Raw genomic sequence first — 27041 nt, 5'->3', positions numbered from 1 at the left:
CCACCCGGCTGAGGAAAGACAGGCTGCTGGCTAGAGCCCGCCTGAAGACCTGTGCCGGGCTGGGGAAAAACAGGCTGGTTCTGAGAAAACACTCCCTGAGTGACTAACAGAAAGGCAAGAAAGGACAAGAAGCTAGCATCTTTGGGTACCATGTTTGCTATCGAAAACAAAACAGAACTTTATTTCTAGGATATTCTGTTAACCTGGTGTCGCTGGATCCGATGCGATTTTATACCGTTAGCCCCCAACAAATAATTGTCAACATTGTACTGTTCCCTTTCTGGCATGTCTCTCAAATTCGCCCCTGTTTCCTTAATTTTACTAGGGTTGAAATTCTTGATACATGAACGGTATGCAATAGCGGAGTGGGTCAATGGGTCCCGTGATATCTCGAGTGGATCACCATGAAGATCTCTTGTGCTGTGTGTCAAAATGCAGCCTTTTACGGTAAGGCCCTTGGGTCCGTAGGAATAATTTGTCACAGTGATCTCCGTGGTGCCAAAGAAAGGCCTGTAACCCAGATGAACAAACCTTTAGCAAAATCAAAAGTCGAGTATGAGTATGGAACGGAATATCACCATTTGATTGGACCTAATAGTGCCGATCAATTTAAATCTTCACCGAAGAATGCTACCAAAAGCACTGCGATATGTCTTAGACCTTCACGAGTGCAGTGGACCTTGCATATGCAGATATGATACATCTAACCTTGCGTCACACAATCTGGACGGTCTCACGATTGCCTTTGTTTATACAATCGCCGTCATGCAGGGAAATTAATAACGGGACTCAGGGCTAGGTGTTGCCTAGCATTAGAGGAATTCACAACTTGGAGTTGACTTTCCAAAAGGGTCCATTTATTCGTTTCCGAGAACACGAGTTACCTGAATTAACTGGGCTGGTAAAATATTGATATGGATAACGAGGAAGTTCTCAAGTCAATATCTCTGTCTTAAGATCGCGTGTGGAACCGTCAGAACCACTGTGGCAAAAGCATCACTGCGGGTCTCAGATCCTATTGTATTCTGTGTACAGCTGGCAAAATTTGTAGAAGGAAATGATATCCGAACATACCCACAGGGATCGGCACGGTCTTTTCGTACTCCGCCACGGTAAGAGCTGATTCAATTATATTACGCAGTATTCTTCCCTGTAGGAGCCTGCAGTGGCTGGCTGAGGATGCTTATCTATTGAAGTTTATTGTATGATAGATGCGTTATTTTGCATTCTCGACAGACTGGAAATCGGTGCAAGGGATTGAGATAGTTCAGCTTCAGCAAATTTTAGTGAACTAGTGTATCGCGCTGAGAACCAAGCAACCCCCATCAAGTATATATATTCGCACTTGTCCCTATATCCAACTGATGAATCCCAGCTTGCGATCCAGTTTCCATCAACCTTCCACCGTTCACGAATATCTTTTCCCTCTGTCTGAAGTAAGACCCTTGCCAGTCTTCACTGTTGCTCCCGAACTAATTAATTGATCTCTTAGACTACCTTTGAGACAACATGGTCAGCCTGAAGACTCTTGCTTGTCTTTGCCTCGTTGGCATTGCCCAAGCTCAAATGCCATGGATGCCAATCAACATCCCAATCCCTAAACCCCCGTCGGGTTCCGGGTCCGGGTCCGGGTCCGGCCAAACCTCATGCCCAACTTGTCCAACTTGTCCTGCGCCTCCAGCTTGTCCTGCGCCCCCAGCTTGCCCTTCAACTCCCGCTCTCGACCCGGCTAAGGTCAGTGACGCGAAGGCAGCTTGCGCTAGCAAACGTCCCGGGACCGTGCCTGTTTTTCGTGAGGATGGCAATCCCTACGGATGTGCCCCCAACGTCTGCACCTACCCTCAAGTTACCTTGAATTGTTAAAGCACTTTTATGCCCTGAAGGGCTGGTATTTTACTCCGTCGGGGCTTTCCAACGTTTCCCAAGAGCAATACCTCTAAGGGTGTTCTCGAGGTGAGGGGGTTTCAAGTCCCACAATTGGCTTAGCAGCACATTTCCATGTAAATTAAACCATTGTTAATGTCAATCTGCTACTGCTGCGTTGTGTTATATGAAAGTCCTTTTGAGAATTCCACGCTCTAGTAAATCTGTTCGACTGTAGCCCTCGTATCGCTCTACTTCCTCGGGTCGTCCCAACGGCCGAAATTGGGAAAAGCGAGAAAACTTTAAGCTTGGATTTGTTAATTGTTAATTTGTTTGTCTCGTTTGGGTTTTCGGTAGTCAAATGAATCTATCACCTTAAAAAAAGGACAACTTGGAAGTACCTCCGTCTTGGTTCTTGAAGTATGAATTAACTTTCCCTTAAAAGCGGCAAATTTCGACGAGGTGTGCTCTAGGGTTAGGCTCGGGTCGGGGCGAAGCTGGTGGATCCGTTTAGCTCCGCAAACCGAACGTATCATAAAGGATATCACGGATCGACAAGATCGGCGGGCCACAGTGAGACTCTATGAGCTGACCAAAATGTCTTGGGCTCAATTCCACAGCTCGATTTGGAATAGAAAAATCTCTCAAAATGTCCCTACGCTTGTTGAAGTTTTCTTTCTCTTCGAAGGGTACTTGTCCCCGACGCCAGTGATTTATTCGCTCTCTTTCAAAACACCAGTATACTTGAGTCAATCTCGCAGGATGTTTCATTTTCTCATTTGTCTTCTTATTGCTCTGGGCCAGCAGTCGCTCGCCCAGAATGATGGACTTGGGTCAATGTCTTCATTTGGCTTTGATTCAACGTTCGACACCGCCGTCCCTGAGGATCCCACTGCCTCCATGGTCTTTGTTGAGCCAGATGTCTCATTGCAATGCCCTATTCAGCCCTATCAGTCCTACCTGTTCAGCCAGAATCCTCCAGTTGTGTACGTGGCTTCTTTTGTCAACGACGCGGAGGCTCGTCATCTGATTCAGCGAAGGTTTGTCCGCCCAATAGCCATTCAATGGACCTTCTTCTTATGTCTTACTTATCTAGCGGACCTAACTTTACCCCTGCCTTCGTCTACGGCTCTGGCCAAACACAAGTGGATCAGAGCTCCAGAAAATCCCTTACAGCCCTCCCGGACCGAGATGATGTGGTTCGGTGCCTGGAGCAACGGGCACGCAACAGCCAGCAATGGGAGCCTGGTATGACCATCGAAGCTATTTCTGTGCAGCGATATGAAGAAAACGGTTTCTTCAGACACCATTACGATGCTTTCGGCGAAACCCACAAAAAGGACCGGAAGACCACATTGAATGTGTTCTTACAGGCGAACTGCACTGGCGGCGGAACGCATTTCCCCTACTTGCCGAGACCGGACGATGAGAGGTGGTGCCAGTTCATTGACTGCGACTCGGACCTGCCAGGTGTGACTTTCAAACCTATTGCCGGCAATGCCGTCTTCTGGGAGAATATTCGGCCGGATGGGACTGTGCATCCAGAGACTCTTCATGCTGGCATGCCCGTTCTGTCGGGGACTAAGATCGGAATGAACATTTGGACATGGACGAAGGATCGCAGATCTTAAAGGGTTGGGGAAGAAGTATGTTTCAAATTTGCAGTCCTGCATGTAAGAAAGCAAGAGCAGATTGTTTATCGTCCTAGGAGGGACAAACTACGCTGTGTAGTCGAGAAATGTAGCCTCCAGCGGTCTCCCTTTTTGACATTCTAAATTTCGTATCGCCTAATGAACAGGAGTCTTTTTTTACAGGAAAAATTCCCAGGCTCATGTGTCTGTCGGGACCGCCTCATGTTTCTTAGTGATTACACTGGGTGGTGTGGCTCCTTCGTAGGACTGTCATTTATTAGTCGACTCCCCGGGCTGCAGGTGCTTGGAACCCTACCACTTTACTTAGCCTCTAGTTTTGCTGTCAGCGTTTGGCGCCATATTGCTTCCAGTGTTGATGATAACTCACTCTATTTAGGTTCTACCATTTCTTATCGGGTTCAAGGGACCCCCATCATCAACCCCTCAAAATGTCCATCCACCTTACTATGTATATATTGTTGAAATAGCAAGTTCAAGTGCCCCTGTAGTTTATAGACCACCGAAGCGTACCCAAGACGAAGAGATCTAGCCATTTCAGCTACATCGCTTACGCACAGAATTTACTATCCCTGGATAGTTATGAGGACTCGAAGGATATGCTCCCCGGTAATTATGCTGGCCGGTATACTTATTGCCAGGGTGAATCCACTGAGCAGCGCATTCCTCGCGCCGAGTGAGTAAGCTTCCACAGCCAAGGTATCTCTCAGTGGTAAAAAAAAAAAAGGAGACAACTTTCCTCGACTCTCCTGCCCTCTGCAAATAGCCGAATGCTAGACTAGCTTAATTTTGCAGCAGAGACACCATACTTCATTACGTCTTGCCCTGTAATGACATAAAGTCACAGCAAACCATCGTTACACCACCGAGAACGCCAAGGTACAGGCTACGGCTGACACTGAAAGAAAAAAAGCTGGGCACATCACCCCTCACTCCGTCCTTTTAATTTTGACGGCTTCAGCCAGAGTCGGTAGATGTGTTTAGATGAAACACGAGAAAGGAAAGAAGGAGCGAAGAAATACTAAGAATAATAGCTATAGAGCAACAAACATCATCTAAATGCTTACATATCCAAGAGCTCCCCGGTTCTTGGAAAGGATTGTCTTTTCGTCTGCAACAAGATTTTCGCCTTGTCGGCTGGTCCACTCAGTATCGCATATGATTCGCCCTTCCATTGCAGCCCCCTTGTCCTCATGCAAATCATCATTTCATGAATCTCTGAGCTGCCGCCGGTGAAGTAGACCGCACCGGCATAACATGAAGAGGAACCATCTCCACAACAGCCCCGACCACAGCATTTTGGATATGAAGCTAAAATTCTACGTTATTAACTTGGGGAACTGTAGAAAAACGAAAGCCGTTTGAGGCTTGGCATATACATAGAGCTCTTTCAATTTCCCATGTCGATAGTGAACCAAAAAACTGCTAACAGAGCAAAATGTTTCCATCTCCACTAACCCTTACATGGAAGTGAGAAGATCATGTTGAAAAGCTGCATATAGCTTCATCTATAGGGGCTAAGAACCCTTCTATTAAGGATTGCTAGGGCTATATCACGGGCGTGATAAGAAACCCCACCATTTCCCGATTTGGCGACGGGCATCACCTGATCTCGGAGAAGGATCCCCCACGTTCCGGCGTTTTGGACGTGAATCACTTCGTATTAGCCATGCAGAAACTAGAAGTATCATGGGCGAAAGAAAGCACAGACATACCACATTTTCAGGGTCAGTAGGATAGCGTGCGCCGTATGGCATCTATTGACATTGATCAGGTGTTGGACCTGCAAGGCCCGAAAGGTCAAATGTGACGAGAACCCACTGGGCTGCGCAAGCTGCCTACGACTCGGACTAACCTGTGGTGGATATGATATCCAACTGCAATGGATTTCCTCGGACGCAGGTCGTCGGCCCCACAGGGATCTTTCTGCACGGATCGGAAGGAGGCGCATTGGTGCAGGTGAGTTAGCAACTTCAATCACTCCCTCTTCTGGTTTATGCATCAAACGCTCAGATTTTGTTTAAGGCTGGACTAGTATCCTTCAATTCAAGGCAGACGAAATCGATGAGTTTCTCACTAGAGTAAATGAGGACTCAGACCGAGGGGTGTCGACAACACATGGCCCTTTTTCAGTATTCCCTGTAGACCGAAACCGTAGCAATCACCGGAAATCTCCCGTTTCACCACCCGAGCAGGCACTATCGCGGCACTCAAATGGTGCAGCAACCGTGGCGGGCTCCCCAGAAGGGACTCAAGATTGCGAATCAAATTACAATGGGCCGAACTATCGGATCCCACCGTTGCCTTCGAATTCTAGCGCTACCCCGCTTGATACATTGTCACTACCCTCAAGGACCGCGCCTACTCAAGATGATGAGCATACCGGGTCAGAGCCCCAATCTTACTTTGCTCATGATAATCAAGGATTGCAGACTGCCTCACCAGAATATGTCAACGATGTGGCTCCCTGGAGTACAGATATTCTAGCAAATTCTGAACTTTCGTTGTTACAGCAACCGCAAATGTGTCTGTCGAGCAACTGGAAAACCAACAAGCTCTTCCACCATTATGTTACAAATGTTGCTGATATACTTCTGCCAGTCTCACACCCAGGAAATCCCTACCGCTCGTTGTATGCCCCGGCAGCACTTGAAGGATCGCTGTACTTCGAGTCCGGGCTTTTTAATGCAGCCCCGAATATTGGACTGTGCATATTCCATTCACTTATGTCCACTTCCGCCTTCCATCTACATCAGTGCTATGACTCTAACACTGAATATCATCATCTGGGTATCACCCACCGGCAACTTGCACTGGAGTCCCTGCGAATGGTTTTGAGGAACGAGGTACCACTATTTGACTATAAGACTCTTTTGGTCGCGCTTCTTTCTATGATCACGATTGGAGTACGTTACCTACTATCTACCTAAAGAATTTTAAGCCCAAATAACATTCGGTCAGGTGATAGAAGGAAGCATCGTCGACTTTCGTGTCCACCTTCAAGGGATAGCTAATTTTCAAGGCCCTCGCCGCAAATGGCAATTAATAAGCGGAGACACTCGTCAGCTGAATACTCAAAGTGCATTCTTGAATCTTCTTGCCCGCACTACCTCTCGTTGTACTCCATCGCCTTGGGGTGCAAGCAGAGAGTTGCGGCACATGGAACATGATAGTCTGACTACAAGAGATAGTCGCTCCTATTGCTATGAGTTCACATACGGGATCACAGCTGATATTGCAGCCGCTATCCAGGATATTACCGATCTCTATGAATGCCTGGAATTCTATCGCCAGGCCCAAGGGCCCATTCCGGATGATTTCCTCGAGGCTTGTGAAGATCTTGGCGATCGACTGCTTTCCTGGACCTTGACCTCCGATAAGGTTCCCTCTTTCAATGACAGGGGCATAGATGAGTTTGATATCTTCAAACATCATTCCCACGCATGGCATGGGGCCGCTCTGATATTCTACCTAAATCGTATCCAAGGAGTCAATGCTCAAGACTTAGTACAAGAGGTGGCCACAGTTGCATCTCATATGCTCGCTGTTGAAGAAATCAAATCGAGGCATGTCGCCAACCAGATGGCTCCAATCAGTTGGCCAGCCTTTATAGCATCATGCTGCGCCTTAGATCGAGAGCCTTGGGAAACATGGTGGCTGGATGTACAAAAGTATGGCATTGGGAGTATCCGAAGACAGTATAGTATTGTGCAGGAAATATGGTATGAAATGGACACTCATCCATCTGAGGGGTGGTTGCAGATTCTTCACCGGCGGAACATACAAGTTCTAGCTGCCTGATAAATGGACTGTTGATGCCATTAGAGCTGAAGTGTATGTAAGGCAGTGCATACTGTTCCAATCGGGAAAACATGCTAATATATTAATTCAAGCGATTCACCTCTGTGCTGGGAGGGAGCTCTTTCTGGCTAAACTCTTATATACACGAATACACAGCTCATCCAGCGAAGGTACTCAAACATGAGAACAGATTAACAAACTGCTATGATCAGTAAAACGAATTATACGAAAGATGAATTGGAAACAAGGTCACTCACTGCCAATAACACCATTAACAGGGATGTCAATGGAGGTCGTATAACTAGCCGCATCACTTAGGAGGTAAACATATGCACCGCCGAGCTCCTGTACCTCCGCGAGTCTAGGGAATCCGCCATAGTACTTCAGCTGCTGCTCCCAGTCCGGTTGCTGAGGTACCCAATATGTCATAGCGGTCTTTACTAGGCCTGGAGAAACACTGTTCACGCGAATACCGTATTGAGCCCATTCCATGGCTAGCGTATGGGTCATGTTGCGAATACCCGCTTTTGAGGCACCGTATGGGGTGGAGGGTACTCTCTATTTTGTACATTAGCTCTTGATAGCATAACAGGGGATAGTCTTTATGCAATGTATTACTTACCTTATTAGGGCGGTATGAAGCCATCGAAGCTGTAAAGACAATGGAACCCTTAATGCCCAATTTGATAAAGGCACGTGCAGCCGCCCGCGCTGTGTAAAATGCCCCGAACAGGTTGACATTGAACAAGTTCTCAATTTCTTCCTTGGTGAAATCCAAGGCAGCCTTATGATGCGTACGGCCCGCATTTACTACCATACCGTGTAATGCGCCTTCCTCTGCAATAATCTTCTCGACAGCTGCGGTGATTGTCTCCTCTTCCGTGACGTTTGCATTCAATGCGTGAAGTCTTCCCGGATAACGCTCCGAGAGTGCTGCAAACTCTTCACCCACCTTGCCGATATCAATGGAGTAGACTCTTTCTGCACCGTTGGACAGACAACATTCTGCAATTCCTAGACCGATGCCCCGGTTTGCGCCGGTAACTGCACAAATAGTAATCTGTCAATGGGACGGATCAAGAAGAAAGTTCTATACGATATTCTTACTTGCGATCACTTTTGATCCTAGGGTTACCTGTGTCTGGGGTGCGGCGGAGGCCTGAGAGGTGCTGGCAGCTTCAGTAACAGTTGAGGCAGACATGACAGTAAATCTTGATGGCAAAGAGATGGAGCGTTACAAAACGGACTGACCCGGTTGCAGTCCTATCCCGGGTACTTATAATAAGCTTGCCAACATCTTAACCAAAGTCATCTGAATATGCATGCAAACAATCATATGTCACTCTATGCCCCACAAGGATCTAAACCCCGCGTTGATTCTCCGCATAAAGAATACGATGATGTTCTAGGGCTCCCCCCCCCCGGTCCCCGAGACGAGGCACTTGTGTGGGTCTGCCAAGAACGCGCACCGAAACGAGGCATTCTTTTCATGAAGCTTTGTAAGAATGAATTAATGGAAAGGCTGATCTTATCTGTAGATGCGGGGTAGACGGTCTACCATTTACTTTCTTCGTTATATATCAGTGAACCTTTACTTTCTGTTGTGCTTGCAACCTGTGGTCTCTCAGGAGTCAGGACTCATTTTACAGCGTTGAGCTTTTCCTCAGAAATGCCTGGATCAATGCAAATATAGGCTCCCACACAGGCCGGCCAGCCGTTCACCGGATTTGAACAAAGTTATGGGGAGGTTAAGCATCAAGACTGCATTAAGTGACTACGTTGTAGGACAGTATTTAGATTAATACTCTACGCCTACAGAAGGGGTAGTTTTATCTATGAGCGATTCTACGTCCACCATCTCTAGGAAACACTAGAACCCAGATAGCAGTCCATTCCTCTGATGGTAAGTGAAGCTAGAGTGGTTCTTAGTTGAACAGTAGCACTTGAGAATAATCCGAGGCAGACTGATGATTGCATGGGTTGTCAACGGCTTCGCTGTATCGATGCGGGGAGGGTTCGACCCACTAATGGCGGGGCTGGCTATAGGATCTTTCCTCGAAGGGGAACTAGTGGCTCCAAATACTGTATCTGGATTTAGGAATAGAATCACCCAATATTCACCTTCAGACTTATGTAGGCTTAAGTTTAGAACAATACTCGGCCTCGATTCTGTAGGGCAGACTTCTTCTCTTTCTCACATCCATTGAGCGTCATATTGTCATAGACTTTGGCCATTCTTCTAATCACGATTTTGCATATAAACTTTTCAACTGACTGATTTGGCCTTTGTGCAATCCAGAGGATTTAGGCCGTTACAGTGGCTATGCTCAAATAACTCGGGGTCTACTAATTACCACATAAACCACATTGGCCATCAACTCAGTCTTATCGACCCACGTTTCAATCTGACTCAAACTACGCCTGGTATCATAGCGCCAGCAAAGACACCGTACATCATGACCAAGCTCTCAAGCACATTCCAAGTTCACGACGAGCGCTTTCTCTCTATTCTTGGTCCATTTCCTACGCTGCAATTACTAGCAGAAAACGAATCATACCCATTTGCCCACGAAGCAGGCTTTTTCATTGCTTCCACAAACCACCTCTTCATAACCAGTAGCCGCATCAGGGACGCTCAAAGCGAACAATCCGTGCGGATCACCCGCGTCCATCTTAATGAAACCCCGGTGAAATGTGAAGAGATTCCAACCAAGATTCCCCTGGCAAACGGCGGAGTCAACTACGGCGACGACGGGGTCTTAATATGCGGTCAAGGGTCCAAGACCCAGCCCAGTGGATTATATCTCATGTCCACAACACCACCGTACACCACTAAACTTCTGCAGGAAGACTTCTATGGCCGTCAATTTAGCTCTGTGAACGATGTGATTGTCCACTCAGACGGATCGATCTGGTTTACAGACCCGACGTATGGTTTCGAACAGGGGTATCGGCCGAAGCCTTCTTTACCGAGTCAAGTTTACAGATGGAATCCAGTGAATGGTAGTATTCGTGCAATGGCTGATGGATTCGGAAAACCGAACGGGATTTACTTTTCTCCTGATGAGAAGACCGTTTATGTAACTGATACGCACTGGTTGCATGGTGATGGGAATACAGATAACCAAAGGGTTTCATCAATGTATGACCTTTCTATTCGAGCCACATGTCCCTGGCTTTGGAACGATATGCTAACTTTAATCCGACATTCAGATACGCATTCGACCTATCGACCTATCATGGCGAACCCTTCCTTACAAACCGGAGACTCTTCGCAATGGCCGATAAAGGTATTCCCAATGGAATTAAATGTGATCTAGACGGCAACGTTTATAGCGGCTGCGGTGATGGGATCAGTGCCTGGTCTCCTGGTGGTGCTCTGCTGGGACGCATTCTGATCGACGGCGAAGTCGCGAATTTCTGCTTCGGGAGGAATGGTGAAATATTCGCATTGAATGCGCATCGGCTGTGGAGGGCCCAGCTGGGAGGTGATGTTAAGGGCACATTGTTAGGGATATAATGTATTACATATATAGACAATTTATGAATGGCTATTGTTGCATTTATTTGGGAAACCCTTCCTACTAGTACTTCTAGGGCTAGTTGGAGGCATGATCTGATATGGCCTCGTCTCGGGGCACGCCTCGGTTTAGACACTAAGGCCACCATGCAGTCAAAAAAGTTTCCTATTGACCAATCCAGAAAAAATCATCAATAAATCGACAATTAGAATGATATTCGAGTGTTGGATATGGTGCTAGGTCCCCATTAGGAGTGGCTTAGGAAATTTGCAGTCTTAAGATAATGGACAAATAAGTTTAGGTCCATTGAATTTTGATGTATACGCAGAAGCCACAGCCCATACATCCTTAGCGCTATATACTTATAACTATAATGAGAACATAACTCCACAGCAGATTGCCATTCGCTATAGAGTCAAATTGTATTAGCAGGATGCTCATACGTGTTGACAACTTCAATCGGCCAACCCAACCAGCTTTCCCAGTCCGGTCCCAGATGTTCTATAATCCTTTCAACCAAGAACTTCCCTGCATCCCCGAAGATCCATAAGCCACGATAGAAATGCAAGTTCGTGGCATAGTACGCGAAAATAACAAGGGCCTCCGGTCGGCGACGTGTTAGACACTCAAGATATTCCTCAGGGATGAGGACCGGCCATGCAATAATACTACTAGGTGGAGGATGCCGGATAGTATCACTCTCACTGTGTGTGACTATTTGCAGAAACTCGATAGTCCGTCGATAGACGTCAGTAAGTGGACTTCCAAGCTTGGCTGCTTTGATAGACTTGAGAAGCCCTGCGTACATAGGGTTCAGCGGAACTTTAGTTTTCGATCCCAACGCTTGAGTATGAGCATGCGATAGCCCTCCCAGAGGTGTCTGCTTGAGTAGATCCCAGGTTTGCCCGGCAATCCCCCGCACACCTCGATGAAGCTGGGCGTATTGGACGAATCTATCTAGAAATGGGACCCAGTCGTCCTCGCGGTACCGGAGAGTTTCACAGAGCATGTGTGTCCCCAGCGCAGATGAGAAGAGGAATATTGCCATCCAATTTTCTGCGTTTAAGCTGCCAGAGACTGAATTGAACTGGGATATTGCATGTGTCTGCAGTTGAGTTGCATGGAAGCGGTAGTATTCTTGTTGCGCTGGCCGTACAAGGCTTAGATGTAATGCTGCCATTCCCAATAGCTCGTTAACCAGATATGGTGCCGAGATACTGTGGCCTGTAATCATATCTATTAGGTGATCAGTGTCTTCGTTGGCATCCGCCAATGAAGTCAACGTTTCCGTGAACAGGTGGTGGAAGAGTTCTGCGTGGAGCATATTCACAGGCGGTGATGGCTCCCCTTGTGGTAGCTGGGGCTCAACATCTGGAAGTGCTGAGGCCTGTGAAGAGGTACTTGAAGGGGCCGGTGGTGTAGTTGAAGGGCTTCGTTGATGGCTAAAGTAAATTGTTGAATTGAAAACGCATTGCCGGTGGGAGAATGTGCAATTGGTGCACTTTGGCCTTTTTTCGTCGCACTTGGAGCGAGTCAGCTACTTGGAAATTACTATTCCTCGACATCTCATGATATTAAACATAGCGTAAAAACGGGCCTAGGCTGAATAATACGGTGGCGAACTTACCTTGATATGGCGCCGTTTGCATTGCACACAGCCATTCCTTGACTTCGTGTGAGCCCTACGCGGCACAGGGCTCCTTGTGGAAGCCATCGATAGCGCACAGAAATCTGACCAGCTATAGTCACTCTGTGGGCCTTTCAGTCTGCCGTGTTCATATTGCTAGTATGAAGGGGAGAACAGAAAATGTCAAATGCACATTTTCCACCCTAATTCGGAACGGCCTGAACCAGGGGATAAACTGGTCCGTGCATACGCGCGTATTCGGGATTGCTCCACCATGCCAACTCTATCCCAGGTGCCCAGCGATGTTAGCGAGCCCTAACAGAGGTATGAAAGGATTGATTCTATTATAATCTTATTCTGGTAGAGTGAAGTCACTTTTTCGCTCCACGGAAGCGACTTTGCCGAAATTCCCACTTTCTATGTCTGCCGTACGTCACATGAGCGAAGGGTACTAGTTCTTAAGAGGTATATAAATGAATATCAGCGGAAGATGTCCTTCCCAAATGGCTGTAGTATCCAAGCTTTGTTTACCATTTTATACTTACAAAATCATTTATATCACTGAGTTACTATGCCATTTTCTTCGCTTAGTTCACGGTGCTCTAGTCATTCAATCCACATCCCAGACGTGCCTGGGGCAAGTTTCCATTCTCTACAAGCAAGTTTGGTGACGAATCTTTCGAGCTATGTCGGAGAGTATTACTACTTGAACCACAAGTCAGTCCAGATTGATAATCTATCATTCTGTAATGTTTCACTGGCATACATGCACAGAGACCAGACCGATCAGACCAACGTACAGGTATGGCTGCCGATTGATACTTGGAATGGACGCATGATGGGCGTTGGAGGAGGCGGCTGGCAGGCTGGACTGTATCCAGAAAATTTCATGGCAATGCAGGGGGCAATTGGACAAGGCTACGCCGCTGTGTCGACGGATGGCGGCCATAGTGCGGACCAGAATCTATCTGACTGGCTATTGACAACCCATGGAGACATCGACTACTCTTCGCTGAATAACTTTGCCGCAATATCGTTGAGTGACACCTCTATCATTGGTAAAAGCATCATCAAAAGCTTCTATGGAAATAGCCCGAAGTACTCATACTGGAGCGGATGCTCCCAGGGAGGACGTCAGGGGTTGGTGCTAGCGCAGAGATATCCCGAGGCTTACGATGGCATCGTCGCCTCAGCCCCCGCGATTAACTGGAGTGAGTTTCTCGTTGGTGGGTTTTGGCCACAATTTATCATGAACCAACTAGATGCCTATCCCCTTTCCTGTGAGCTCGACTTCATCACCAACGCAGCCGTCGCCTCGTGTGACGGGAGGGATGGAGTTGAAGATGGGATCATATCCAATGGCGACTTGTGCAACTTCGATCCTTACAGTCTCATTGGGACCACCTTAAATTGTGATGGCAGATGGCTCAATATTTCCCGGGCGGCTGCAGATATCGCAATGGCAGCATGGCTTGGGCCCATATCTACAAACGGCATATCCCTTTGGCACGGTGTGGGGTTAGACAGCAATCTCACAAGCCCATCTTCCATAGCTTCGACACACTGCTACTCCAATGAAACGTGCATAGGTTCTCCGAACATTCTATCTTCCGAATGGATTCAAGTGGGTATCGCAAGACATCCCGGATTTAACCTGCGAAACTTGACCCACGCACAATACGTTCAGGTATTCGAGACTTCAGTTCAGCAGTATGGACCCATCATTGGCACCCATGATCCGGACCTGACAGCATTCCGCGATCGTGGTGGGAAACTACTGACCTACCATGGCTTGGTAAATCTGCTCTTAGAATCTCTCCTTTTAACACTTCATTAACTCATCAATAGGCCGATCCTATTATTCCTTACAAGAGCACCAGGCAGTACTATCAGGCTGTGGCTTCCATTGACCCTGATGTACGACAATTCTTTCGACTATTCGAAGCCCCGGGCATGGGTCACTGTTGGAGCATGTCTGGGCTTTACCCTTCCACAATATTTGATGCGATGGTTTCCTGGGTGGAAGAGGGAGTTGTCCCGGAGAATTTGCCGGCAGTATTTTCGGACCGCGATGGAGTCAACTATGAGAGAATTATTTGCCCTTATCCAGAACAGGCAGTTTACAATGGACATGGCGATCCCACGATGAAGAGCAGCTTCTATTGCTTAGCTGGACGCTAACCATGAGTATTCGGGACAAAGATGGCAGGAAACAAACAATGACATCAAATGTAGTAAATTTGAGTATGACTAGCTTGTGCAACTTGACCTACTTCATAAAGCTCTGTATGGGCATCAATTAAGAGTATACCGTAGACACACTGAGGAGCCGTATGCACAGGCCAGAAGCATGATCAGCATTTGTTTCCTATCTACCTCTGGATAAAGTGGACCTCGGGTCCCTCCCGTATGCACGGGCCAGTTTCTAAGAACGCTTACGTCTTTTTCCGGCCCACTCCTCTTGATAGCTGTATATGGTACTCCGCCTGGGTATTAAAAGAGAACAGGGCCGGGCATATAAAGACATTACTGGACTGGTGCTGTGATTTGTATCATTCCGACCTCAGCAAAATCTATTGTTCCCCTCATACCACTCCATATTCATCGGCCAAGTAGTCCGGAGGCACACAGAATGGGCGAGTTAAAGCCCTACAAGCAGGGCTACTACTTATGGCTCTATGTCCCATCTCTCGCAGCAGCAATTATTTTCCTACTGTTTTTCGCAGTAGCGACTATGATGCACACCTATCGCCTCATCAAAACCCGAACCTGGTTCTGCATTCCCTTCGCCATGGGAGGAATCTGTATAAGCTCGCGTCCCCTATCCTCAGGCTTGATGAGCATAGCTAACCACTGTCATCCAAAGTCGAGATTTACGGATATGGCGGTCGCTGCGGCGCATATAAGAACACGGCATCCCTATTCTCCTATGCGCTTTCCAATAACGGCGCACTGCTCGCCCCAGCCCTATTCGCAGCCTCTATCTACATGACCCTAAGTCGGCTTATACGCGCTCTACACGGCGAAAAGCACTGCATAATTCCTATGAAATGGCTTACAAAGACCTTTGTCTTCGGAGACATAGCATCCTTCGCCGTGCAGGCATCATCGACTGGCCTGAGTGTTACAGGACACGGAGCAGCAGCCAAAGCAGTCGTGTTGCTAGGTCTATTCATCCAGTTGATATCGTTCGGTTTGTTTGGTGTGGTTGCTGCAGTGTTTTATAGGCGCATATTGAAATCCCCGACGTCCGAATGTTTCAATTCTAACGTACAGTGGGAGTCGAGTCTACATATGCTTTTCACGGTTAGTGCTCTTATCATGATTCGATCGATCTTCCGAGTTATCGAGTACTGGAGTGGAGAGTCAGCGTACCTGCTGCAGCATGAATGGCCGATGTATGTTTTTGATAGCGTTCCCATGCTGGTTGTCATGACTCTATTCTATGTAAGATACCCCAGTCGTATTCAAGCGAAGGGGAAATGATGAAGAACAAAGTGAGATATCCACTGATGCTGTAGGACGATGGGGAAGATGAGCTTACACAGCCTAGGGTATTTTGCTATGGATTGAATTTTATACTTAGCTTGCGTTATACGGGTTAGGTCTATGTCCATAGTAGTGAGTCATTGCGTGCTGAGCCGAAGCAGGGAGTTTTGTGGTCAAATGAAATATCATAATCATCAAAAAGGGCTATTAATCTATATTAATCGGTACATAAAAAGCGTCGCCAATTATACATTGCTCCAACAATCAATTACCCCAACCAAGCATCCACCGCCGACTTAAGAGCGTTCTGCAACCACTCATCCTCATACCGATTATCCATATCAAAACCATGATCACCATCCCGCAATGCCAGGACAACTTTATCACCACTCGCTAGACCCTTCGTAGCCTCAAGCAGCCGCACCACAAACTGCTCCACGTCCTCCAGAGGAACCACAGTATCCTGACGACCATGCCAAATCGCAATTCCTCCCTGCGGGATACTCATACCCGGCTCTTCCAGCCTTTTGGCAGGGTAAAACAGCTGTCGGCGCGAAGATCCCTCCTCCTGACGCTCATAGAAGCGAGCCAAACGGCCATGTTCAACAGCCGCAAGCATGAATGCGAGCCGAGCAGGAGAGCGATCCGACGACATGACCGCGCCAGAAGCTGCGGCAGCTACGGTGTCATCGATCACAGATTCAGGCGTATGTACGCCGAATGGTAAGGTTGTGCGCGGGGCCTGGAATCCCGCTGAGCTGGGGTTCACCCATGGGTAACCGGCCGTTGAGGCACGGATCTGGGATGGATAGGTCAGGGCGAGATAGAGGCTTAGTAAACCGCCTGCGGAGTCACCGGTTGTGAGAATGCGGCTGAGATCGATTTCGGTTGGTGTGGTGTGGTTGGCAAGTAAATCGGTCAGAGCTGGTGAGTGGAGCCAATTCCAGAAATCATCGATGTCGTCGTAGATCTCTGAGCTCGTGGATTCGGGCATGAGCCGGTAGTTAGGGCTCACGATCACGGCACCATATTTGAGGGCTAGGTCCGATGCCCAATGGGGGAAGAAATCCATGAATAGTGAGTCGCACGCAACCTATATGCTTTGTTAATGACCATATAATACCGATCGCGCTGGTGGGGTAGTTACCAAGGCGCCGCCATGGGTGCGGACGAGGGTCGGTCGTTTGCCCGTATAGGGTGTTTGAGGAATGAGGATGTCCACTCGAATGGCATGTTCGCCAATTTGCTTGTACGTGGCCTGAATGATGTCAAAGCCTTCGAGCTTTGGGTGAGAAGGGATAGACATTGTTGTTGGCTTCGAAGCTGCCAGAGGATGCCGACTTGTGTTATATGAGTGTTTTCTCCAGGTTATTAGCAAACAAAGAATTGATGCTCTAATGGAATTATGTCAAGAAGTTCTACGGTATTTATACTCAATGTGTTCATTTTGACCACGACGGATTTATCATCGTATGGCGTGAATCGATCCATCGCAGACTTAGGGCCAAGTTCCTCCGTGTTTAGAAAGTCCCCGAAGCGCTATCCAATTGATTATCTAACAATTGGTTCCGAACGCACGGTCAACATTAAGGGAAGCCGGAAGGATTCACTTATACACACTTAGAGGCAACGCTAAGTCGTAGATCTTCATTCTATTGGCCAATTCGGCCCTATATATGAGGCTAAATTGCTCTAACCACGATTCTGTCAGCACTACCGCGCCGAGTCGTACTCGACTTGGGGGTCAAAATCGAAAACCAAGTTTTTACATTTCCCTCTTTTCGCCTAGTTCATTTTTTCCTCTCCTTCTTCTGATTGGCTAGCTCGTATATAATCTACAAGTAAATAATTAAGCGGGATTGATTGCAAGATTCGCTGTTCTAGAAGTACCTCGTTTCTTCTCGTTCCTTTTGCCCTGTTCAAGGCAAAAAACAATAACAAGACTGGCACTAAACACCGCAGTTACATGTTTAATGTCCGCGTGTTTACTGGTTCATCACATATCTTCGAAATCTAGATGAGACACACAGGGTGTACATATGGAAGCTCAAACATGCTCTCTGGTAGCTTGTAGACATAGTATTCTTCCACAAAGGTGCACCCCATTAGATTATTCATTTTCAATGAGACTTGAGCTTCCCTTTACCCAGCACAGTTTATATAGACAGGAAGTCTCCTTGTTTAGTAAGTCTTGTCAACCCAGGCTCCGTGTCCGTCTTCCGACTCCGGCTTCATTTAACTGTTATTTTCCAGAGAGCCGTAATATATTTATTGTTATTTTATGTCACCAGAAAAGGCAAATTATATCTTCAGTCGCTTTCTAATTGATTAATTTTAAGCCAATCACTAGCCATGATATTCAACCCAGATAGGCAGGTGATGGCGCGCCTGTGGGTAATTTAACCAACTAAATAGAAAATGGTCCATTACAAATCCCCAATACTTTGTTTTGAAGCTTCTGAACCAAAAGGCTTTAATAAACAGAATAGAAACTTTTCATATCAACTCGACTGTCCCGAAAACGGTCACTCTACACAAACCTATTATATATATTGTAATTCAATAAGTTACAAAACCCAAATATATATATATATATAGAATACAAGCACACAGAAAAGGAACTTCTCATACAACCAACCCGGCTAAGTCAGACGTAACATGATCTAGCCAGGTACTCTCAGTTAGCTTTCGCCAATCTATGCGAAAGAGCAGGCAATGATTGGATCTTATCATGGATCCAATACACAGAATAGGTTTGAGATGGTCACGTGGTGTGTATCCAGGCTGAAAAACCACGAACCTTATCGATAATTTGCATGACCAAAACAAGCATTTCAAATACATTTCCCAACCAACAAAAGTACTTCCAGCACAGCCCCACTCATAATTAAAAACTTGGATCAATAGAATAGAATACTAAGGGAAGGATAATGGCCTCCATATGGCGCCGAATAATCCCCCAACGCGTGGCCAACACCGGCTCACAACTACGCGATCACCAAGCCAACGAGCGCACCTTTCTCTCCTGGACCCGCATGGGCCTCGGCTTCGCAGCTATGGCTCTAGCTCTCGGGCGCCTGGATGCAGTCGATCGCATGCTCTCCTCTGCCCTGTCAAGCAGCAAATTGAACCTGGTCGTCGGCTCGGATAACGCCACAGCCACTGTCGCTGCCACTCCAGTGTCCGTGCAGTCAAGCGGTACCAGCCACAAAAACAGCCAAGAACAGCATCCCAGCAGCTTGTTATTTTTCGACCACAACGGCGGATTTTCTGCCATGACTTTCTGTCAAGCCATTAGTGTCTCGTCGTTTGCGTATGGTATTTTTCGATATCTGTCTGTCCGGAAGAGTTTGCTTAAGGGGCAGTTCACACCGGCTGTCTGGGGGCCTGTTCTTATGACGTCTGGGTGTTTGGGGGTGTTTGGGACTATGGGTATGTGGGTTGAACAGAAGAATGCGTCAAGAAAGTCAAGACATGACTCCTGATGATTACTGGTATACTGGATTTACTGTCCATGGAACAGGAGAATGTATGTAGCATTTAAAAGCATAGACAACACTGGCGCTCCTAGTCAGGATTCTTAGACCAATCACAACACACTAGAGATAGATATGCATGTTCCGAAAAGAACTTTGTGGAGACAAGAATACGTTAAGAGTTAATGGTAGACAATAAAGTATCAAGGTGTGACCTGCCCGAAAATGGTCGTATTGTGTGAGGACGTGGGTTGAGCAAATCTAAAGGGCCTTATACAAACTTTTGTGTAAGCATCCAGTCAAATCACGACAAAGAGATTACTACTCCAACCTCCTCAGAAAGCCTAGTATCTAAAGGATCATGTTACTACGATGCTGCAGGAGTTACGTATAGAATCCAGGCTTAGATTGTCCGATAGCATGGTTGATCTCATGAACAAATGGTAAAGGGGGCCTCATAGACGATATAAACCTGTAGGATCAGTATAAAGATAGTAGATACTCAGCTCAACAGCCCGTCAGTGTCTCCAAACCTTTGCCAACATCGAGCCCCAGTTCCACCTTCAGACATTGCACTCCTGTCACCACCAGTGCTACGAACAAAAAGAGGAGCAAAAAAAGAAAGGGTCAGAGATAGTTGCCTTCTTCCAAGCTAGCTATCTTCTACGCTTAACAAAAGGTTCCGCTTTTAACACATACGCGGAAGGACCCTGATGGGAAGGAGCCGGGGTGCATGCTACAACCAGACACTATGTTTTTAATGGCTTTATATGCTGAAAATTTTGAAGCTCCGCCCAACTTAGCCAATATACCTGGTGGTAACCTCACCATGGGAAGCAGGAGAAGAGGTGAAGGCTTTTCAACTCTACTAGATATCGATGCTGGTAACACTGAAAGTGCCTATGGTAGGGCCACCCTCTGTAGCAAATGTGGCGTAGGAGGGATAGAATCATCGGTGGCAGTGCATTCGGTTCCAAATATCCAGCCATCGTCGCCAACCTCTCGACCGGGGTTCCCAAAGGCATTATACCAAGCTCGTTATATTCAGATCTGTTAGGGCTTCTAGTGCGAGGTTGTTGAAGCGATTCGCCCTAAGTTAATAGGTGCGTACCCAGTGCGTTCATCAAACTTCTGAATGTATCTTCCGCCTCGGGAATGCTACTTTCATCGACATCATACGAACTCTCTGGGGCTTTATCGACCGGAAGCTTCTCACTTAATTGGTCATAAAGATCACGGACAGCTTCAAGTTGTGCTTTATCGATCTGCTCCTCATTTACGACGTTTAAAGTTTTGAGACCTCCATCTTGGTAAGGCCGACGTAAATATGAGCCTTGGCTCCACTTGAGTATTGAAGCCAAGCAGTGAACGACATTTGGAATTTGCTGCTCGCGTGGAATGCAAACTCATCGAATACACTCGTACGGATTCCACAGGATAGCACCCTTACGAAGCCCTATCTTATGTCTGGGTTGGTGGGGACGGGTCACAATTCAGTATATCAATAGACAATAGGGCTTTTCACATTACCTGAAACCCCCACACAGTGTTATTGCGTCTGGGGAACCACAGTGTGACACGGCTGCTATGGATTGATGCCCAGCTCTGCTTCTACAATTTGCCTGATATGACTCATATTGTGTTGTCGGTTTGGAGATACGCTCTTTATCTCGTCCTCTGGGAAAAGCCAGCATTTGCTAAACTTCATGGTCGTGTACGGCGCTGAGATCTTGCAAAGTTAGACCAGGACCACGGCAAATGAACTGGATCAGCTAGCTGGCTCTGACTGGACTCCGCGAGAGTTAGGCCGGCCTGTACCGGAGGTAGAGCAGCACTGATCTTAGATTGGTTGGACCTTTACTGTCTCGAATGCCCTTCAACTCATTGGGGAGAGATGGAAGAGAGGGGCGATGTAGCACGGCGCCGATGATGAAAACCATTACGTATTCGAAATCGTTCGCAGAGGTCTGCTGCTTGTCCATCGTATAGCCGGGAGTGAGGCAGTTTGATCTCCTTCTCGGAATTTAGAAGTATATTCTGGAAATGGTTGAACTCTTTAGGGTTTGAAGGTCTCAGCATGTAATGTGTGGAACTTGGCTCTGGCTTCCCCAATAGTAAGGTCGAGCAAACATAGGTAGGCCATGTGCTTGGCCCTTGGTGCGATTTCACGGGACATTTTGGAGGATAAATGCTTGGAGTAGTAATGTGAAGATCGTGATATCGACAAGACCTATAGCTTGGGGACTATATCTTAGTGGAAAAATGAGGGTAGTCCGATAGCTCCATGATGTCTCAACAGTAGGACAAATATATAACATAGACTCATGTCGATGCAGAGTTGCGTTTCTAGATTTGCAGATCGTAAGAGAGGGCATCAAGTAAGCCCCAGAGGCAGGTATATTTATTGTAAAACACCCAAGCGAGTGATAGCTAGCTGAGTATAGTACCAATTCAAAAGCGATCACTAACCAGATGAGGGCCTTGTTATAGACAAGCTCATACAAAAAGTCTCAGAGTTTCACAAAGGACTTCAAAGAACAAAGAAACGGTGAAGTAATACTATATCCGTGTAGTGAAGAGAGGCCAAACATTCTCCGGAGCTTTTCCTCCGTTCATTGAAACTTATACCGCACGCTAGCATTTTCACTTTTTACCATTCAACCCCCGAAATTGTTATGAATGACATTGTGACTTCACTGTTAATGGGAAGAGTGATGTTAATATATTCTTCGAAAATATGAGCATAGTATTACTGAGCTGACGCAGACAGTTCGAGTGATGGCTCTGTGTCATGATGACTATTTCGTGGACATCATGAAATAGATAGTAGCAAACAAAAACGGGCTTCGAAACCCCAGTAAAGAGCTTCCCAGGTTTAAGATCAAGGGGTTTCAGCCACATTATAAACCAACTTCTGCCCGCTAACCTTGTTCTCCTTCAGCAATTGTATTCCCTCCAGCACACCCTTTAAACCATCGGTGCAAACCTTAACCGGGTGTATCTTGACCTTACCCTGTGCAATCAAGGGCTCGGAGAGTTTCCAGAACATCTCGGCGAATTCTCTGTCTTCGGGTATCGCAGGAATTTTGAGGTCACCGAACTGAAGTGGCTCTCCAATAATAGTGTAGCCCAGAGTAGCGCGATCGTTGACATTCTCACGCTCGATTTTGCTGTCCAGCAAATTACTGTACTCGCCACCCTTGGTTGAAAGAGCATTGTCGCAGAACCTCGCACTATCATCGAGAGAGATAGTGTCAAAGGCTAGTCTCAAATTATCATTGGTAGCCTCGCGGATGGCAGCGGCGGAATTGGGATCGCGATAGTCATACACAGCATCTGCGCCGAGCTTCTTGACAAAGTCGAAGTTGTGGGGCGAGCAGGTAGTGATGACATGGTAGCCCGAAAGCTTGGCATACTGGATAGCCAGAGAGCCAGTGGCAGTAGAGCCGCCATAAATCAACACCGGTTCCGGCTGGGAAATGGGCTCAGTTGGCAAGGCTAATTTCAGACTCTGGTAGAGGCCTTGGCCAACCGTGGTAATGCCAACACCCAAGGTGGCTGCCTCTTGGAAGCTCAGCGTGTCGGGTATGTGCATCTGGAGATCGCCCTTCGCAACGATATACTCAGCGAAGGCGCCGTCTTCGGGCTCCAGCATATTCGCGCCATGGGTAACGCCACAGATTCGATCACCTTTGCGGAAAGGTTTCTTGACATCCTTGCCTATTTCCTCAACAATCCCAGAATAGTCACATCCGGCGAGACTTCCAGTGACTCCGAAGCCCCACTCAACATGCTTCCAATCGGTGGGGTTCAGTGCTACGCTCACCGTTTTGATCAGAATGTAGTCATCCCGAAGCTTTGGTAGAGGGCGGTCGGACACGAGAGATAGCTGTTTGGAAGCCGTGTAAACAACTGCTTTCTGGGGCATTTTGAAAGCGTGGAGTGTGGTTTATGAGAATCATTGGGGAGGGAGAGGGGAAGCATTTATTATGGGCAAAGGAAGGGAGGGGCATGGGGGATTAGGGTTCGGACGGGGAACAATATGTAAGATTTTGGCGTCGCCCCCATTCGGAGATATATATTGTTTTGGTCACTGGAACAAAGAAGGAACGGCAGGTTGATGACAAATCGACCCGATCTTAGTGTGATGACTAATCCATCAGTTCATAAGCTAGTTCCATCGCTTCATCTCCACCTTTCCTACTCCAACTACTTGTCCTTGTCTTCCTCGGCTCAAGAGACTATGTCCTAATTGAGTAACCCAAGTGAGTTGGCTGTCTCCTTTATCCCCTATCTTGGTATCTTACTAAGACCAATTCTAGCGATTGATAGTTTTCTTGGCAATATACCACCAAAGAAAAAGTCATCAGGTGGTCGATATCAGGAGCCAAGAGATTGCTTGTCCAGTCTGACCAATGATTGCGAGGTTCTAAATATGTGGTGGACCCGGTTGAAAGATATCCCGATGTGCATACAAGGCATTTGATTAGAAAGCACAGAAATATCACTTTCATTCAGCGTTGCAGACAACCACACCGATAAGCGGGTGTGGTTCTATGCTCTTCCACAATGACTCCTTCCCCAAGGGAGCGTGTTTCTCGGGCCTGCGAGCATTGTCGTTCGCGGAAAATTAAGTGCAACGGCGAACAGCCATGCAACGCCTGCTCCCGAAATCCTCAAAGATGCGTTTATCGGACGGGTAGCATACGTAACAGGAAAAGTCGTCAAAACAGAGAACAACCCCGGACTCCAGCAACTTTACTACCAGCCCCACAGTCTCCAGCGATGCCTGGCGATAGTCCAAATATCCGCCTCGTTGACGATCCAGCCCACTATAAGCGGCAGTACGAGTTGAGGGCCGGCATTGGAGTATCCAATCCCGAGACCGGAAATTTCCAATTCTACGGTGAGGGCAGCTGATGTAGCTCGAAGCCCTTGATCAATGCTGACCATGTTCAGGGCCGTCATCTGGATGCGCCTTCCTGCAAAGAATCTATCAACGAATTCAAAAATCGCCCTCTCGGGAATCACTACTCAGCTGTCGAACGGGGCCGATCCCAGATGGCTTACTGAAATGGGGCGTGGAGAGGTTCATGTTCACAGCTGATGCTGATGGAGACCTGCGCCGGTCACGGTTGGCGGCCGAGGCATTCCTCCCTCAATCTCTAGGGGATGTATTTATTGAAGCCTACTTTAGAATCGTCCACCCGCAGATGCCAGTGCTTGTGTATACGGAGATTATTGATTCTTGGAAGCAGATGTGGGAAACTCCGATACGTGGTCGGCCGGTGAAGAACCAAGAAATCCTATTCATGGTCTTGGCTCTAGGGGCTCGTGTTATCCGGCTGAAGAAAAGCGAGCAAGAAAACCGAGCGGATGAATGGGCCGAATACTTTTCAAGTCGAGTGTCCGAAGGCTCTATTTTCATGCAGGAGCCAAGTGTCAAAGGGGTGAATTTAATGCTATTGAAGGTACGCATAAACCAAGCTCCCCTTATAGATATGGATGTTGACATCCCAGGCCATGTACTCGTTGCAACTCATGCGGCAGAACGATGCGTATTTGTACCTGGGCCATGCTACTCGAACTGCCATGGTCTTAGGCCTCCATCGATCCCAAGTGACTTGTGGTCGCGAACCACATTTGCACCGGTTACGTCATACCTTCTGGATCATGTATGTCTTCGAGCGGTTGTCGTCTGTGTATATGGGTCGACCTTCCTCGTTGTCCGACAACCAGATTGACACTGCTTATCCCGAAGATATCCCATGTTACATGGATGAGTCTTTTCATTCACCGGCGGTTGAATGCACATGGACAAGGGTTATGGCTGACATTGCCAAACTCGCCGACCACATTTCAGTGGACGTTTACTCTCCCGCTAGCATCAAAAGTCTTGCGGACACGGCGAAGGTGGAACAGACTCTCCTCGAATACGATGCAGCCTTACAAGCCACCACCCGATGTCTGCCGGAGTACTTGCACTTCTTTGATGAGTCCGTACCCGTCGGCGAAGACTGGCAAGAAATCCAGCGCCTGAGTCTGGGATTCGCCTATAATATTGTACGGATGCTTTTATACCGACCGGCCCTGGTTTTAACGACCTTCTTTACATCTACGAGCGAAGCACAGCGGATCGCTGCAGGCTGTATCCGTCTGCAAGAATGCATTGACAACTCGACGGCAGCAGCGCGCAATTTGATCGGTTTGGCCCACGACGTCTATTTCCGGCGGTTTCCCGATATCCGGTACGACGGGGCGCTGGCTTCGTACATGGTCTCAGCCATCATGACATTACTCTACAACGTGATGAACCTGGGAACAGAACCGGACAAGGCACATGAAACATTCGCCGTGGTGGAACAGGGCATCAGATGCTTAGATGATATTGAGCATACTGGGTACACTGTGACAAAGGTTCTAAGTATGGACTTGATGAAGGTGGCCAAACAGGCGGTGTTGGCAGCGGATCCAGTGGTAGACACGAACCAAGTTTTAGTCGATTCATTTCCTTGGTTAGAGTATGATTCCCTTCTTGTACATTTTAATCACTCATTTAACTGACTTGACAGTGATTTCACTCCTACCACTACGATGGATACCAACCCTGTTCCCACGCCCTACATCTATCCTCAAGAAGACGGGACCTTTCCTGTGCTTGGATCACTGGCTTCAGATGTTGCTCTGCTGTCGGGCTCTCAAGTTAACTGCCAATGGCTTAGCAATGGACTCGATCCACAGAGCATTCCGGGATGCTTGCATTGAGTAGGTCGAGGAAAGGCAGCTGGACCAAAACAGCGAGAGACCACGACGACCAGCCACAGGTCCCCAGCCAAGGTCATAGCGCTTGCAGTGACCAAATCGACCCTTCGTTGTGGACCACATGGCGAACGACCAGTCGACAGATCTCTGGCGCTCAATGTAATCCAGACCCAGGCCGAAAACCCTCATTACAAAAGGCCTGCGAGCCACCCTTGAACCTCCAAGCCGAGATTGAAACCCTACACCAAATACTATCCTGTGTTACTTCCACTCCAGCTATGCTGTGTAGGAAAGCGACCGGGCTCCAAAGGCTCTCCCCTGGCTTCGCCATGATCTTGTTACCAAGAGATCTCATCAAAAACCAACTCTTCCACGGGCAACTCCCCCACCCCAAATTGCGTTACCTCGGCCCGTCCCTCGGACGGAATTCTTCAGTGGTCGATGTCGATCTCCATCCAATTCTCGGCTACATGCCATGTTATACCTGCCAGTCACCATCGAAGATCTAAAACTCGATTTTGGTGGTCAATTGTGCTTTTTATGTACAGGTGTAGTGAGTGTACTTAGAACGAGGCATAGATATAAAAATAGAGACAAACTACTCAAAGCTAATAACAAACCGACCAATCGCACGGCCTAAGCGAGTAATTATACGAGGGAATAAAATCATCCAGTAAACAAATACCGCATTCAGGGGAGGGGCCTAGTAGACAAGTCACACCTGACTCCCCGAACCCTTTTACGAAGTGGCATTCTTTTCCTAAACTACCTACTACTGCTACTACAAATCTACCTACCGGATTCTGTTCACGGGGTACAGATACACTGCATCCACAGGCACAGCATCCCAGAA

General features: G+C 47.5%; 12 protein-coding genes across 12 annotated transcripts; 8 read left to right on the top strand and 4 right to left on the bottom strand.

Moving 5' to 3' along the window:
* Positions 1-1509: 1509 nt before the first annotated feature.
* On the top strand, positions 1510-1863 carry BDV27DRAFT_152277 (uncharacterized protein; the record flags this gene model as incomplete). Its single annotated transcript, XM_032071532.1, has 1 exon — positions 1510-1863. One exon carries the CDS (start codon positions 1510-1512, stop codon positions 1861-1863), a length of 354 nt encoding a protein of 117 aa, XP_031933479.1.
* An 837-nt stretch (positions 1864-2700) lies between these two features.
* BDV27DRAFT_170087 (uncharacterized protein) lies at positions 2701-3494 on the top strand (the record flags this gene model as incomplete). The annotated part of the gene is made up of 2 exons (XM_032075207.1): positions 2701-2903; positions 2960-3494. The coding sequence occupies 2 exons, from the start codon at positions 2701-2703 to the stop codon at positions 3492-3494; spliced, it is 738 nt and encodes a 245-aa protein (XP_031933478.1).
* A 1691-nt stretch (positions 3495-5185) lies between these two features.
* Positions 5186-7907, top strand: BDV27DRAFT_119700 (Zn(II)2Cys6 transcription factor). The gene is made up of 4 exons (XM_032064926.1): positions 5186-5239; positions 5287-5471; positions 5538-6418; positions 6474-7907. The coding sequence occupies exons 1-4, from the start codon at positions 5202-5204 to the stop codon at positions 7311-7313; spliced, it is 1944 nt and encodes a 647-aa protein (XP_031933477.1). The 5' UTR covers positions 5186-5201; the 3' UTR covers positions 7314-7907.
* BDV27DRAFT_152274 (uncharacterized protein) lies at positions 7563-8514 on the bottom strand (the record flags this gene model as incomplete). The annotated part of the gene is made up of 3 exons (XM_032071531.1): positions 7563-7871; positions 7936-8357; positions 8421-8514. The coding sequence occupies 3 exons, from the start codon at positions 8512-8514 to the stop codon at positions 7563-7565; spliced, it is 825 nt and encodes a 274-aa protein (XP_031933476.1).
* A 1255-nt stretch (positions 8515-9769) lies between these two features.
* Positions 9770-10833, top strand: BDV27DRAFT_140567 (SMP-30/gluconolactonase/LRE family protein; the record flags this gene model as incomplete). The annotated part of the gene is made up of 3 exons (XM_032069683.1): positions 9770-10069; positions 10103-10455; positions 10527-10833. 3 exons carry the CDS (start codon positions 9770-9772, stop codon positions 10831-10833), a joined length of 960 nt encoding a protein of 319 aa, XP_031933475.1.
* A 286-nt stretch (positions 10834-11119) lies between these two features.
* Positions 11120-12559, bottom strand: BDV27DRAFT_170078 (Zn(II)2Cys6 transcription factor domain-containing protein). Its single transcript, XM_032075206.1, has 2 exons — positions 12462-12559; positions 11120-12356 (listed from the first exon to the last, which is right to left on the bottom strand). Exons 1-2 carry the CDS (start codon positions 12546-12548, stop codon positions 11250-11252), a joined length of 1194 nt encoding a protein of 397 aa, XP_031933474.1. The 5' UTR covers positions 12549-12559; the 3' UTR covers positions 11120-11249.
* Positions 12560-13032: 473 nt separating this feature from the next.
* Positions 13033-14642, top strand: BDV27DRAFT_140565 (Tannase/feruloyl esterase; the record flags this gene model as incomplete). Its single annotated transcript, XM_032069682.1, has 2 exons — positions 13033-14256; positions 14310-14642. The coding sequence occupies 2 exons, from the start codon at positions 13033-13035 to the stop codon at positions 14640-14642; spliced, it is 1557 nt and encodes a 518-aa protein (XP_031933473.1).
* Positions 14643-15093: 451 nt separating this feature from the next.
* BDV27DRAFT_140564 (RTA1 domain-containing protein) lies at positions 15094-15947 on the top strand (the record flags this gene model as incomplete). The annotated part of the gene is made up of 2 exons (XM_032069681.1): positions 15094-15265; positions 15328-15947. The coding sequence occupies 2 exons, from the start codon at positions 15094-15096 to the stop codon at positions 15945-15947; spliced, it is 792 nt and encodes a 263-aa protein (XP_031933472.1).
* A 177-nt stretch (positions 15948-16124) lies between these two features.
* Positions 16125-18028, bottom strand: BDV27DRAFT_170074 (alpha/beta hydrolase; the record flags this gene model as incomplete). The annotated part of the gene is made up of 3 exons (XM_032075205.1): positions 16125-17043; positions 17098-17344; positions 17979-18028. The coding sequence occupies 3 exons, from the start codon at positions 18026-18028 to the stop codon at positions 16219-16221; spliced, it is 1122 nt and encodes a 373-aa protein (XP_031933471.1). The 3' UTR covers positions 16125-16218.
* Positions 18029-18787: 759 nt separating this feature from the next.
* On the top strand, positions 18788-19546 carry BDV27DRAFT_119696 (uncharacterized protein). The gene has a single exon (XM_032064925.1). It carries the CDS (start codon positions 18881-18883, stop codon positions 19433-19435), a length of 555 nt encoding a protein of 184 aa, XP_031933470.1. The 5' UTR covers positions 18788-18880; the 3' UTR covers positions 19436-19546.
* A 2286-nt stretch (positions 19547-21832) lies between these two features.
* On the bottom strand, positions 21833-23451 carry BDV27DRAFT_119695 (zinc-binding alcohol dehydrogenase family protein). Its single transcript, XM_032064924.1, has one exon. It carries the CDS (start codon positions 23352-23354, stop codon positions 22308-22310), a length of 1047 nt encoding a protein of 348 aa, XP_031933469.1. The 5' UTR covers positions 23355-23451; the 3' UTR covers positions 21833-22307.
* A 196-nt stretch (positions 23452-23647) lies between these two features.
* Positions 23648-26786, top strand: BDV27DRAFT_119694 (transcription factor domain-containing protein). Its single transcript, XM_032064923.1, has 5 exons — positions 23648-23691; positions 23749-24332; positions 24386-24897; positions 24947-25947; positions 25999-26786. Exons 2-5 carry the CDS (start codon positions 23996-23998, stop codon positions 26189-26191), a joined length of 2043 nt encoding a protein of 680 aa, XP_031933468.1. The 5' UTR covers positions 23648-23691; positions 23749-23995; the 3' UTR covers positions 26192-26786.
* The last annotated feature ends 255 nt before the right edge of the window (positions 26787-27041 follow it).

The sequence above is a fragment of the Aspergillus caelatus genome, assembly GCF_009193585.1.
Source record: "Aspergillus caelatus strain CBS 763.97 unplaced genomic scaffold BDV27scaffold_4, whole genome shotgun sequence".
Lineage (NCBI taxonomy): Eukaryota > Fungi > Ascomycota > Eurotiomycetes > Eurotiales > Aspergillaceae > Aspergillus > Aspergillus caelatus.
This window is presented reverse-complemented; position numbering and strand designations above follow the sequence as displayed.

Excerpts from the sequence above, each read along its gene's own strand:
- BDV27DRAFT_119700 (XM_032064926.1), top strand. The coding sequence starts at position 5,202 with ATGGGCGAAAGAAAGCACAGACATACCACATTTTCAGG. Across the intron at positions 5,472-5,537 it reads AAGGAGGCGCATTGGTGCAG|GCTGGACTAGTATCCTTCAA; the intron begins GTGAGTTAGCAA and ends ATTTTGTTTAAG. Across the intron at positions 6,419-6,473 it reads TTTCTATGATCACGATTGGA|GTGATAGAAGGAAGCATCGT; the intron begins GTACGTTACCTA and ends ACATTCGGTCAG.
- BDV27DRAFT_170078 (XM_032075206.1), bottom strand. The coding sequence starts at position 12,548 with ATGGCTTCCACAAGGAGCCCTGTGCCGCGTAGGGCTCACACGAAGTCA. Across the intron at positions 12,357-12,461 it reads GCAAACGGCGCCATATCAAG|TGCGACGAAAAAAGGCCAAA; the intron begins GTAAGTTCGCCA and ends ACTCGCTCCAAG.
- BDV27DRAFT_119696 (XM_032064925.1), top strand. The coding sequence starts at position 18,881 with ATGGCCTCCATATGGCGCCGAATAATCCCCCAACGCGTGGCCAACACC.
- BDV27DRAFT_119695 (XM_032064924.1), bottom strand. The coding sequence starts at position 23,354 with ATGCCCCAGAAAGCAGTTGTTTACACGGCTTCCAAACAGCTATCTCTC.
- BDV27DRAFT_119694 (XM_032064923.1), top strand. The coding sequence starts at position 23,996 with ATGACTCCTTCCCCAAGGGAGCGTGTTTCTCGGGCCTGCGAGCATTGT. Across the intron at positions 24,333-24,385 it reads CGGAAATTTCCAATTCTACG|GGCCGTCATCTGGATGCGCC; the intron begins GTGAGGGCAGCT and ends GACCATGTTCAG. Across the intron at positions 24,898-24,946 it reads TGAATTTAATGCTATTGAAG|GCCATGTACTCGTTGCAACT; the intron begins GTACGCATAAAC and ends TTGACATCCCAG.